General features: G+C 49.6%; 1 protein-coding gene across 1 annotated transcript in view; it reads left to right on the forward strand.

Annotated features, from left to right (window-relative positions):
- Positions 1-252: 252 nt before the first annotated feature.
- The window catches only part of ADAP2 (ArfGAP with dual PH domains 2), a 263061-nt gene continuing 249644 nt past the window's right edge, over positions 253-13669 (forward strand). The window contains exon 1 of the mRNA XM_086930890.1: positions 253-911. Within this exon, the coding sequence (XP_086787016.1) occupies positions 830-911 (82 nt within the window). The 5' untranslated portion in view covers positions 253-829. The remainder of the gene's footprint in view (positions 912-13669) is intronic.

A 13669-nucleotide genomic window follows, 5' to 3' on the forward strand; every position in this document is an offset into this window, starting at 1 on the left:
GAGACCTATTGCATTGCAAATGCTTGTTTTCCAAATGTTTACCCTTCCAGCTCCTAGATTGGGGAATAATTTCCCTGTTGCGTTTCATAATTCCACCTCCCTGTAAACTTCACACTTTCCTCTACAACCCTATTTTTTCTGTCGTTGTACTTTAAATCCAACACAGATATTTCACCTCGCATATCTTTTCACACCTGCTGCACTTTGGCCGAGCAGTATACCTTAAGACAACTCCCTTAATGCGGCGCTCACTTCCTTGTAGCGTTGTGGCATTTCACGCCGGTAGAGCAAGTTTTGTTTGCACGAGACCTCAGGCATCAGGTGCCCCTGCTTAACATTTGAGGCCTGTATCCGCAAAGCCACAGACACGGCTTTGCGTCACTTGCTGGATTTTGTTGAACCGAATCCAGCTCACCTGTTGGTTGAGTCCTTCTCCGCGGTTTGCGACACGTGGGGAACCACAACGCCTCAGGCTGCGGCTCGGCTGCCAGCGCAGTCCGCATGAGCCGGGGCCAGGGCAGGCACTGCTCACAACCGGTTCGATAGCGCCTGCATGCTGCTCTTCGAAGCAGGCAACGGGGAAGCCGTAGAGCCCGTTCCACCAGTTGCAGTTTCCACGTTCCAGGGTCTGGTGGTAAAAGCCACATCTTTCTTCCCGCCCTCTGGTACTGCTATACTGCTCTTTATCTCTTTTTCTTTTTGATAGTAACAGAAGCGGCCAGAAAGCAGCTGCGGGGGGCTGCCGGTGTCCGAGCGCCTCGGTTTCGAAGGGCAGCGGCCCTCCTCGGACTGCAAACGTGCAGCGGGAGGGAAGCTTGGATCAGAAAGAATGGCTGGTGGAAACGAGAAGCTTTTATACGAAATCAAGACCCTGCCGGGGAACCAGGAGTGCGCCGACTGCGGAGCCCCAGGTAGGAGGACCGTCTCCTCTCGTGATTGGTTGTCTAGTGCGTAATTCATAGCTGTCAAGTGTGACATTTCCATGGTAATTAGTGTACTTATGAGTGACATTCCACAGCCAAATTTGTGACACTTAGAACTATACTTTCGCGCAAGTAAAAGTCAAGCAATGACCCCGCGCCGATAATTGCCCTCGAGGTCTCGGGGCGCTGCTGGACTCACCTGTGCCACCAGAAGTTCCTCTGAGTCCTGAGTGACTCCATCTTAGGACGGGTTGGGGATGAGTGCTGCAAGCAAGGCTGACTGCAAGCTGAGGCAGGGCCGGCCTTAGGCATGTGCAAAGTGTGCGCCTGCACAGGGCCGCCAAACCCCAGGGGCCGCCACGACGAGGATCGGATCCAGGATCGGAATGATACATCGTGTCACTGGCGGCCCCTGGCAGGATTTGGCGGCCTCCGACCCCGGCTTCCCATTTTACTGTCACTTAGTTCCGACCAGTTCCAAGCCCTGACACTGACAGTGAGCCTGTGTGTGTTAAGCAGTTTGTTGTGTATCATTTAACTGGACTCAATGCGGAAAGGACAGTATATTCGTTAGGAGTGTGGCATTTGTTGTGTAAAGGATGTGTACATTTGCTGTAAACAAACACCTAGAGAAGGGTACCAGAGCGACAGAATAAAGGAGCACTCCTATTATTCCACAAACAATAAGAAGCAGAACTATTTTATAAATGGTCCAAACTTAAAGAAAGAGCGGGAAGCATAAACCTAAGAATATGTAATTTCGTCTCGTGCAGCAGCACTCGTGACAGCTACAGTCACAGTCTTCAGTTTCGTTGTAGCCTGTGCATGCAGCCCCGGATCTTCCTCATTCCTGCTGGTTTTGCACATCTGATGCTGCTACAGCTGCTTCTGCCACAATTTGTGGGCACCCTGTGCAGGCGACACCTCAGCCATCAGGCTATGTGTGCACCACTTCTCGGGTAATTAGGCTGACAACAGGGGTGTCCAAGTACGTCCAGGAGGGTCGAATCCCTTGAAGATGTTTTAAGATTGCCACTGACTTATGTTAATTAGTTTCATTTGCATTGTATCTGAATGTGTGTTCTGTTTCATACACATTTTGCAATCTCCCCTGGACCTATGCTGGGCATCCGCTGTTACTGTATATCCAATACAGAAAGAACTGCTTCTGTTGTGCTGTTTTTATACTTGGAACAGCCACCACGGCTTCTGTGACATTTTTGGAAGAAGACTTTATGCAAATAGTCTAGCTAAGACAACTTTAGCTCTCTTGTGCCTATGAGTTAATGAGATTCTTCTCATTGCATAAATGTGTAAAGCTTTAATATTCCAAATCATCCTGTGAGGAGCATGAATCGGCAGACACTAGGTCAGTCACTCAGTGCACCTGCCAAGCAGGTACAGTGTGAACACAGAAACAGACTTTGGCAGCTTCAGTTCACCTTCAGCAGTTGAAGAAGAAACTACTTGTGCTGGGTGTTCAGACTATTTACAAGAGCGGTGCAACCTGTAACAGGTACACCTAACCACAACAGGTCGGAGGCAACAGCAATATCTTCACGGATGTAGTGAAACATTGTGACAAAACCACTGCTACCCTCATCGACTGTAGAGGAGAGCGTCCGTCACTCCAATGTCTATGCATGCATTGACACAGTATGACAGCAGCGGTCCTAGCAGCAGGAGAATGCGCGTGCATATACGAATGTGTGACACCTGCAGCCTAAGATGTCATGAAGCATTGGCAAAGAGGACAGTTGCCGAGGCCCCCACCTTCCAAGGAGCCTTGGGGAACTGAATTTTCTATATCACCTCTGTATATTCTACTTCTCTTTCTAAATAACTCTTTCTCTCTCCGCCCCGTCCGGACCCCCTCTTCAGGGGCCCCCACCTACGCTCCCTGCACAGGGCCACCATGAGCCTAGAGCCGGCCCTGGCTGAGGCACCTGGGCATGCCTTTCGGCGATTGGCTCTGGCCGCAGTGTCCTAGTGCAGCAAGCCGTGTCACTGCAAACTTTACATGCCTTCTATATCTGTTCTGCTGCCCTATTCTGGCCCACGGGATTAAATAAAACCTCTGATTTCGCTGGAATCCCATCTCTCAAGCCTCTCCTATGACTCCTTGGCAACTGTTAATAGGGTGACCAACTGGCATTTGTGCAAATTCAGGACTGTGAGTGTAAAAATTCAGGATAAAGGGTCAAACTACAGCACAATAGGTAGGTTTTACAAACACATCAGAGGAGGTCGTGCAATAGTATAAGTAAGCCCAGCCATCTCCAAACATATTCAACCATTTGCAAACCTATCCATCATGTATCCTTCCCATCTATCATTTCACACATCCATCCCTTCATCCATACTTTCACTCATCCATCCATCCACCCTTTCACCCTAACCATCTGTACACTTATCCATCCACTCTTTTTCCCATCCATCCATTCACTCATCCATCCAGCCATTTACCCTTTTACCGATCCAGCCATCCTTTCATTTACTCATCCATCCACCTAGTCACTCATCCTTCCACCCATCCACCCTTTCAGTCATCCATCCATCCTCACTTTCTCTCTCCATTGACTCTTTCACTTATCCATCCTTCCTTCCATCCATCCATCCATCCACCTACTCATCCACTCATGAATCCATCCGTTGACCCTATCACTCATCCATCCTTTCTCTCATCCATCTATCCTTTCACTCCTTCACTCATCTATTCATCCTTTTGTCCATCTACCCTCCCTTTCACTCACCCATCCATCCTTGCTTCCATCCTTTCACTCATACGTCCATCCATTCACCCTTGCACTTATCAATTCATCAATCCATCCATCATTTCACTCATCCATCCACCCATTTACCCATCCAGCTACCCTTCCACCCATACATCCAGCTATTTACCTTTTCTCTCATCCATCCTCCCACTCACTCATCAATCCATCCATCCTCTCTCATTATCCATCTATTCAGTCTTTCATTCATCCATTCACCCTTTCACTAATTCATCCAGCCATCCAGCCATCCCTTCATTTACTCACTCGCCCACCTTTTCATATTCATTTTGAGCTGAGCCTTTTTGAGAAGAGGCCCATCAAGAACTTCACCCTCGCTGCAGGAGCCATTCCAGGACTGGGACAGAAGCCACTCAGGGCGGAGACATGATCCACCACAAGGGGGGACAGGAGCGATCACAGGCGGGGGTGAGGGGAGCAGGAAACACCACATGGGGGGATAGGAGCCATGACTGGGGGGGGAGCAGTAGCCATCACAGGAGGAGTACAGGAGGATCCACCAGGGTGGGCACAGGGGTGGGTATGCAGTATTCTAGTATCATCTTGGTCTCTTCCAGGGTGGGGTAGGACTCCTCACCCCTCCTGGACAAGACAAGGAGAAGACAGGCTCTCTTTTCAAAATGTTAGTTTTGCCATCCCCCACTAAGATGTACAGTACTTAAAGGAGATGCTCCAAGAGAACTGATTTAACTGATTGTCCTCCATACTTTGTTAATCAGTGTGGGTGCAATAGTGCCATTTCTTTATTTTATTACATTATAGACTACATGTTTGAAGAACCGAGGTTTGCTTACAAGTTAGTAACAGTAATTAAGCTCTGTGAAGAGAACCACATGCTGCCTTATATGTAATCACATTTTTAGGGGCCCTGGGCAGAAAGGGAATGTGTGAAGCGCCTCTAAATTGCAGAGACATGGCGCGTTCAGGGCTGTTTGCATCTGAATAGATGCCCCTGCTCCCTAAAGCTGCAGCCCCTCCCCCTCGGTCACCTTCAAGCACCTCTTAACAGCTCATCAAGGGTTGAAGATGCAAGGGTTGCCATCCCGGTGTGCCTCTCCAATGCTGCTGGGTATGTTATGTTATGTTATGTTATGTTATGTTATGTTATTTATTTATTTCTATAGCGCACGGCTACTCAAAAAGAGTGTCCCGGCGCTTTAATGGAGAAAGAGACAATGCTGCAACATAAAAAACATAACACCAGATAAAAAACTAACAGAAGAATGGGCCAGAGATTCACGGAAGACCGGCTACTGAGTGAACAGCCAAGTTTTAAGGCCTTTCCTAAAAGCCAGTAAGCTGGTGGCTCCCCGCAGGGCCAATGGTAAAGAGTTCCACAGCTGAGAGGCCAGCAGTCCAAAAGAGCGGCCTCCAAGACGCGCTTTCTTTACCCGGGGGACAACAGCAAGGTGCAGGGCTTCCGACCTCAGAGACCTGGTTGGATGGTAAAAAACCAGTCTCTTTTGGAGGTACTTGGCTCCCTCCTTGTGAAGAGCTTTGTAGGCCAAGGTCAGCGCCTTAAAGGCGATCCTCTTGCGGATAGGAAGCCAGTGTAAAGTTGCCAGCAAGCCCGAGGCCCTAGAGCGCCTGCTGAGGCCAAAGATTGCCCTTGCAGCGGCATTCTGTACCACTTGAAGCCGCTGCAACAAGTACTCTGGGAGGCCCAGGTAGAGAACGTCGGAATAATCCAACCTGGACCCGATCAGAGCCTGGACAGTCAGCGTCCTGTGTTCCACGGATAACAGAGGAAGAAACCTCCGCAGCATCCTGAGGATGCCAAAGCAATTGCCCGACACCCCCAGGATCTGGGATTTCAAGGTAAGCCTGTTATCCATCTTCACCCCCAGATTCTTGACAACCTGAGAGGAGCAGGACGGAGGGAACATATCCCGTGGCCACCAGGTCTGCCAATCTGGTTCTGTGTCGCACCCAAAGAAAAGTACTTCGGACTTGTCGGAATTGCACTTAAGGCAGTTTAGATGGAACCAATGAAAAACAGCCCCAAGGCAATCCCGAATACTCTCCCCATCAAAGTCGCCTCCTCTCTTACAAGAGAAGAGGAGCTGGGTGTCGTCCGCATAGGATACGATCTGGGCACCATGCGACTCCACCAACGCCGCCAATGGGGTCATAATGATGTTAAAGAGGGTCGGGCTCAAAATGGAGCCCTGAGGGACCCCGACTCCCAGAGGCGGCATCACGGCGGAATCTGGCGGGGCCCAGATCGACTGCCGGCGGCCGGCTAGGAAAGAGGAAAACCAGTCGAACACCGTCCCCCGTAGGCCTATCTCGAAAAGTCTAGCGAGAAGACCATCATGGGGAACGGTGTCGAACGCCGCCGACAGATCTAGCATCACCAGCATGACTTTGCCCCCAGAGTCCAGAAGCCCTTTAATGGTTTCCGAGACCTCCAGGAGCGCAGTCTCAGTACTGAGATGGGGACGAAAGCCCGATTGGGTGGCGTGCAGGATCTCATTAGATTCAAGAAAGTTGGAAAGCACGCCTTGGACGTGCTTTTCCAGAATCTTCGTGAGGGCCGGCAGCAGAGAGATGGGCCTATAATTAACCGGGGCCTTCGGGTCTAGACCAGATTTTTTGAGCAATGGAATCACCATCGCCTGCTTCCAGGCCTGCGGGACCACACCGAGCCTCAGCGAAAGATTTAAGAGCGGATTAGCCAACGGGTTGATCACCTCCGCCACTTTCGCGAGAAATTTAGCCGGGCATGGGTCGAGGGGAGAACCCGATTTTAAATTGCCCATAAGAGCCAGGGAGTCCGGAGCAGAGATAGAGGGAAACACACTCAACGTCGCCCCTGGCCTGGCCTGTGGCAGTGTGGTGGTGTCAGGTTCAGTCTGGCCCACAGACACTGGTGCCAGGAATGACTCCTGAATGCGTTGGATCTTGCTCGTGAAGAAGTCAGCAAGGTCCGTGGCCCAGGTACCAGATGGTTTTTGGTCCGAGGTGTTAGACCAAGGTGAGGTAAATTCTCTCACAATGGAGAAGATCTCCTTGCAAGAGTTGGAAGCCGCATCAATTCTCCTGGCTAGATAAGCTTTTTTTTCCACACGGATGTCCCGGTGATAAGCCTTAACCACCGTTTTGTATGTCAACTTGGCAACAGTGTCATATTGTGCCCGCCAGGCTCGCCAGGTATCTGAGCTATGGTGCAGCATCGGAGTCAAGAAGGGAGGTGGGTGGAAGATGTGCCGGCTTTAGGGTGGTGCGACCGGTGGCAGGTTAAAATTACGGACAAATGGTGTTCTTTAAAGAATCCTTCATGGACAACGGACATGCGACCGAAATTACGGACTGTCTGTGAAAATGACGGACGGTTGGTGACCCTAACTGTTAATCCCCTTACCCATCCCTTCTCCAGTGTGTGTGTTGACGCGGCCCCCTTTACTCCCTATTTGTCACTCTAGAACAGTGCTTGTCGCTAGGTTCAGACTTTAAAAATATCACATACACATACTTGGATTGAAGTGTAAAATACTTCTTAAGAAAAACATTGTTTCATGGCCTGCATGAACATTGTAAGCAGAGTTATAATTAAGAAGGCCGGGGTCAAGTCTAGTAGTCCAGATGTATATCCCAAACCGGCATTACCTATCACAGGCAAATATTTGCCCACGGAAATGACGTATAACTGCCTCAGAGTACATTTGCAATTGCTGTTTGGTAACTGAAGATCAAGACGACAAGCCTTCCAGCTCAACCCTGTTTCCTATCTTCGCAAACCCCCCCCAAGGAAGACGCGGGAGACGGGAGCTTGGTAAATTGCTGCCTTATTCTTTTTCGTCTCTCCGCACCTCCCCTTCCTGTTCCCCGCCTCTTCCTGTCCTCGAAATGCCTGCCCTGTCTTGAAGCCAGGGCCAGACACGATTATACAACACCTCCCCCTTTTGTATTTTAAGTGTTCACCTTACTTCAGAGTTCTTCAATGAGCAGACCAGGCCTCCGAATTGTTCTTCGTGGTCGGCTGGCTTGTATCTGGTCAGGCGGGCTCTTGTCTCTCGGGTCGTCAGGCTCCAGTGCCCAGCGATGTTCACGGTCACTGTTTCTCTCTTGACTTGATGAGTCTGTGTCACAGTCAGGTTCTCAAGTATGGGCAGATGAGTTGCACCTTTTGAAGTGTATTATGTTTCTGGTCGTCCGCTTGCCTTCAGACTCTGCAGTGACCATGGTTCCTTTTCTTCTTGTGACTTGCAGCGGATGTGCAAGGTAGCGACTGTCTGCTTTGGTTCTCTTGTCCTGCTTCACTAATACCCAGACTCCTTCTCGGATGTCAGACGTCTTGGCATGTCTGCGGTGATCAGAATATTCTTTCATTGTGGTTTTCTTGGCATGATCAAGTTCTACTAGAGTGTCATGGTCTGTGGTCACGACTCGGGATTGCGTGATAGCATCTGTAGTTGGGTGCCGGCTACTCGGAACTCGCCCAAGCATTAGAGTGGCGGGTATTGATTTGTGGTGCTGTGCAGCGTGGTCTGATAGGCTCTCAGCACTTCATTTAGTGCTGGTTAAATGTTGCGGCAATCCCGTTCAGCCTGCTGCATGGCCTTTTTGATTGTTCCCATAAAACGTTCTACCATCCCGTTGGTCTGGGGCCACAAAGGAGTGATCTTCCGATGTTTGAAGTTCAGGTGTTTTGCAAATTCTTGTCCATTGAATGGTGGCCCGTTGTCTGTCTTCACCACCGTATGTATTCCCCATGCTGTGAATGCTTCGTCGATGACAGGTATGACGGCCGTCGCTTTGGTGGAAGAGATTTGATGAGCAATGGGAAACCGGGAGTACTCGTCCATGATGACGACGATGTAGTTCCCTGATTTCATCGGGCCGAGGAAGTCAATGGCTACTTGTTGCCAAATACTGTCTGGGAGATCCGACATCTACAGTGGCACGGGTGGTTCATCTCATCCCACTAGGTGACAGGATGTACAGTCTTGGAGCGTGGTCGAGGGACGGGAATAAGAGGCATTCTTGTAACACTTTCTTTGTGGCCACCACTCCTCGGTGTCCTTCGTGTGCCAGGTTGACAATCCCTTGTCTTAACCTTTGAGGGATCACTATTCTTCTATCTCTCAGTAGTAGTTTGTCCGTGCTGATAGTTCTTTCTGGACGTGTTTGAACGCAGCAAGTTCTTGTGTTGACAGCTTCGTTTCTGTGAGCGTCGTCTAAGCGTCTCCATGAGTTGGTGCGGATTTGGAGCATAATGTTTTGAATTGTGGTGTCTTGAGCTGATGCTTCCCAAATGGCTTCCAACGGGACTGCGGGTGGACAGGCATGGTCGATGACCAAGTGAAGGTATTCCTACGCCACAGAGCGTCGCACTTGTGTTCGGGTCTGTGAGTGTCGCGACATGTAGTCCGCTGGGTTTTCTGCCTTCCCTGGTTTGTAGATAATAGTGTAGGTGTAGTCTTGTAGGAAAACTACCCACCTTTCAATCCGTGGGGGCATCTTGTCGCGCGGGTTACCAAAGATGGTTGTCAACACCTGGTGATTGGTGATTGGTGATGAGCGTGAAGTGTTTCCCGTATATGAAAAGATGAAAGTGTTCACACGCCCACACAACCGCAAGGCTTTCCTTTTCTGTTTGGGAGTAAGCTTTTTCCGTGTTGGTGAGACTGCGACTGGCGTATGTGACAATGTGGCGTTGGTCAGCTTCATCATCATACTGTGCCAGGATTGCACCTAATCCCACTGGGCTGGCATCCACAGTGATTTCGGTCTTCCGTTTGGTGTTGAAATAGGCTAGGTTGATCGCAGTGCTCACCGCCTCTCTGATTTTTTTGAAAGTATGTTCGAAATTATCTGACCACAGGAATTGCTGTCCCTGATGTGTCAGTTCTCTGAGTGGATAGCTGATAGTGGCATAGTCTTTGATGTAACGCGCACAGTAGCTGGCCAGCCCTAGAAATGAGCGGAGGTCACTGACGTTTCGTGGTTGTGGAGTGTCCGAAAGGGCAGATACTTTCTCCGGATCAGGTCTCATCCGTCCTTAGAGAAGATATGGCCGTAGAATTTAAGTGTTGACTTATGAAATTCATACTTCTCCTGATTGAGTGTGAGGTTGGCATTAAGGAGGGCATGACATACCCGATCAAGTGCTTTATCATGTTCTTTCTGGTTTTCCCCAAAGACCAGGATGTCGTCGCTATAGTTAAAAGCCTTTGGAATGTCTTTAATCACCCGCCGGACGGCCTCCTGAAAGATCTCGGCTACCGGGGAAATTTCAAAATTGAGACATTTATATCGGAAGAGGCCTTGGTGAGTGGTGAATGTGGTGATGTACCTCGACTTCTCATGTAATTCTAGTTGATGATAGCCCTTGTTAAGGCCCAGTTTCGAGAAGACTGTCACTCCGTTTAGGCGTGTAATCATGTCGCTGATATGGGGTCCAGGGTGCCGTTCTCTCTCAATGGCCATATTAGGGGCTCGCATGTCCACACACAGGCGTACCGTGCTGTCTTGACCTCTCTTGGGCCACGACCGGCGACACCCATGGGGTGGGTCCTCTCGAGCGCTCTATGATGTCTGCTCGCAGTAGGTCTTGGAGCTCGTCATCCACCGCCTGTTGTAGGTGGAATGGTACCTTCCTGTGATGTTGCGCTATCGGTGTTATTTGTTTGTTGATGTGTAACTTGACTTTAAAGTGTGTTAGTTTTCTTAGGCCGCTGAATAGTTTCGGGAATTTGTTGACAATGTCCGGCGAGTCGTCCACTTTGTATAGGATCTTGACCAGCTTCAGACGTTCTGCTGTTGGCCGGCTGACGAGGCAGTCTGCTACTTCAGGGACTATGATCAGATGAATATGTGCTTGAAATTGCCGATCTTTGTACGTCAGCGTGGTATGGAACTGCCCCAGACACGGCAGTGGCTTTCTGGACATCCATGTGTAGTCTTGCACTGCTGCTGGTTCAAGTTTCGGTTTGGAATTCATGCTCTGGTATTCTGTGGTACAGATATAATTAAGTGATGCACCCGTGTCTAGTACAAACTTAGCTGAGTGGCTTCCTATTTGGATATCCAGTCGTGGATATTTCTTCAGTCTGTCGGAGTCTGCCACCATGCGCACGTATTCATCACTGTCCTGTGATATAGGAGTGAGGGAAGATGATTCTCTGGATGTCGACCGCTGGGATTTGTAGGACTTTACTGATTGAGCGCTCAAACTTGAGGAGCTGGATGATTGATCCCTCCGTCCCTGTACAGCTCTGGCATGGTGATGTGATTCCGTGCTCTGTCTGGTTTGTTTCACCTCCGAGCGGCCGGTTTGGCAGACGGCTTCAAAGTGGTTCTCTCTTCCGCATCAATGACACTGTTGACCAACTGCAGGGCATGGACCCGTGTAAGGGTAGTCTTGGCCACACCAATAGCATTGCGATGATTTCCTCCTAGATTGGCTGTTTTGGGTCCTGCTGCGAGGAGAGTTTATGCGATGTGTTCTCATGAGCCTACCAGATTTGTGATGGTCAGGGCGACGCCTCGAGTCAGTGTGGGACTGTACCCGAAGAGCTTGTTCTCTTTTTTCAGTCTTGCTAGCCTCCATCTTTTTTGCGTGTTCTTCCGCTTGGTCATTGATGCGAGTGAGTTCTTCTATCTCCTCAAGAGTGTAATTGTTTTTAGTCGTCAGCGACGTAGTGATTCTGATTGGCAGCCTTTAATGATGCGCAGATGGAGTGCATCCTCAGTGTTGAAATTGTCGAATTTGCAGTATCGGGTGAGACGTCTGATGCGTGCGATGAAGTAACTCATTGACTCATCTTCTTCTTGCGAGGCGAGGTTGAACATATAGCGTTCATAGTCTAGGTTTCGCTTGTGTAGGAACTTCCTATCTAGGGCTTCTTTCACATCTTCGTAGGATGCCGTATTAGCAGCCGGTAGTTCCTTGATTATTTGCGCAATGTCTTTCCCCACTAAATTCTGCAAGGCTATGAGTTTCTGATTGGGATCACGAACTTGCGACCCCGTCATGAAATCCTCAAAATCTTCAGCCCAGCTTTTCCCTTTGGACCCCATGCTGTTCCCTGTCATCAGCATCAGGGGCTCTGGGAGGCGCAGAAAATTTGTGATATTTGTGATATTTGTGGGGGTATTTCTAAAGCGCAGCGTTCGCTCCGGAGGGAGTATCTTGGCGCTGAAATTCCTGGTGGACCAGTCATGGTAGCAGTATGAGTTTAGATGGCTGCTTTTGTGTAGTCATCGGGAAGGTTAAAGATCCAAGTCTTTAGAAGTTTTCTGAAAGGTTTTTCGTGAGTTTGTTGTCTCAGATTTTTGGGCAAGTTGTTCCAGGCTTTGGTGGCCAGGAAGCTTAAGGTTTTTCCACCCTTAGTCTTCAAGTTGTACCTAGCGGGGAGGATGAGGTTGTCCTGGGACGAACGGAGGGATCGACTAGGGTTGTAGTGGGGGAAACGTCTGGTGAGATATTTTGGACCAGATTTGTTAAAAGCTCTAAATGCAACAATCAATATTTTAAAAAGTATTCTTTTATGGAGGGGGAGCCAATGCAGGGATCTTAGAGCTGCGGAGATAGATGATTTTTGGGGCAGCTTTAGGACCAGTCGGGCGGCCGTGTGAAGAACACTTTGAAGCTTGGTCAGAGTAGTCTTTTTTGCCCCCGCAAGGAGACCGTTACAGTAATCTAAGCATGAAATTATGAGGGCTACTGTTACTGTTTTTCTGGCGTCAAGTGGAAGGAAGTCGAAAAACTTTTTTCGCGATTTTATTATTCCAAAGCATCAACCAGCTACAGTCCTGGCATGCTGGTCGAATGATAAGTCTGAGTCAAATAGGACGCCGAGATTCCTAGCTGTTGTTACAGTCTGGGGAGGTGCAACTGAGTCATCCGGCCACCAGAGGGTTGGGCAGAAGGTACTCCCACAAGCATTGGTCTCAGTTGCAGGGCAATTTGTGTGGACCCAGAGGCTGTGGTCTGTGAGGAGGTGGCTTCTACAGACATGGTGGGCGGAAAAGTGGCTCCAGTAGACCATGGGGGAATCTAAATTCGCAAATTGTGAGTTTTTCTGCTGTTTTTGGAAGTTGCCTGACCTCAAGATGGCCGCCATGGTAGGGGCCATGCTGTCCTATGCCCAGTGCCTGATTCTAAGATGGCCGCCAGCAGGACATGGGTGTTTCACTCCCACTGGGCAAATTAGGGGTGCATTTTTTCGCTGCAGGGTAGCTGTTGACTGGACTCACACTGATTTCCTTTGGTGCCACCTCTGGGGTCGCGCTCCGTTCGTTGCAGGCTGCCTCGTCGGGTCAGCCCGATGTACTCGCTCGTTTTCCTTTTTAGCGCTCTACAGTGCGTCTTCAGCCGCATGCGCTCCTAGCGCTGCGGAAGTTGGGGGAAGCCGATGTGGTGGGTCAAGGGATCCCACCCTCGTTGCCAATTTCCTATCTTTGCAAACCCCAAGGAAGACGTGGGAGACGGGAGCTTGGTAAATTGCTGCTTTATTATTTTTCATCTCTCTGCAACTCCCCTTCCTGTTCCCCGCCTCTTCCTGTTCCTCGTAATGCCTGCCCTGTCTTGAAGCCAGCGTCAGGCATGAAGATACGGCACCCTGCCACATGGCATCATGGGGTTGAGTACCAGACCCTCATGCTGAAGAAATAAAAAGCGATGGCTGGAGGTGGAAGTTTGAAGATGTTTGCCACTGTTGATCTAAGTAGGCTTCAGAAGAGACATAGAAGACTATTCCCATGGACGGTCGATTCCGCTTCACAGTTCAGAGAAATCTTGAGCTGTGCAGAAGTCCTCCATTTATTGGCCTGGCCACATTGAGGAAGATGACTCTGGTACAAAGGGTGGTGCCCCAGCTCTGGGTAGTTTGTCAGGATGGGCTCTAGTAAGTGGTTGAAAATCGTGTGTCACTAGAGTGGGCGATTTGTTTGGATGTCTCTGGAGAGCATGCTTCTGAGGCAGAGCGTTGTTTTGTGCAGGGTCAG

Source organism: Lissotriton vulgaris, chromosome 7, assembly GCF_964263255.1.
Source record: "Lissotriton vulgaris chromosome 7, aLisVul1.2, whole genome shotgun sequence".
Lineage (NCBI taxonomy): Eukaryota > Metazoa > Chordata > Amphibia > Caudata > Salamandridae > Lissotriton > Lissotriton vulgaris.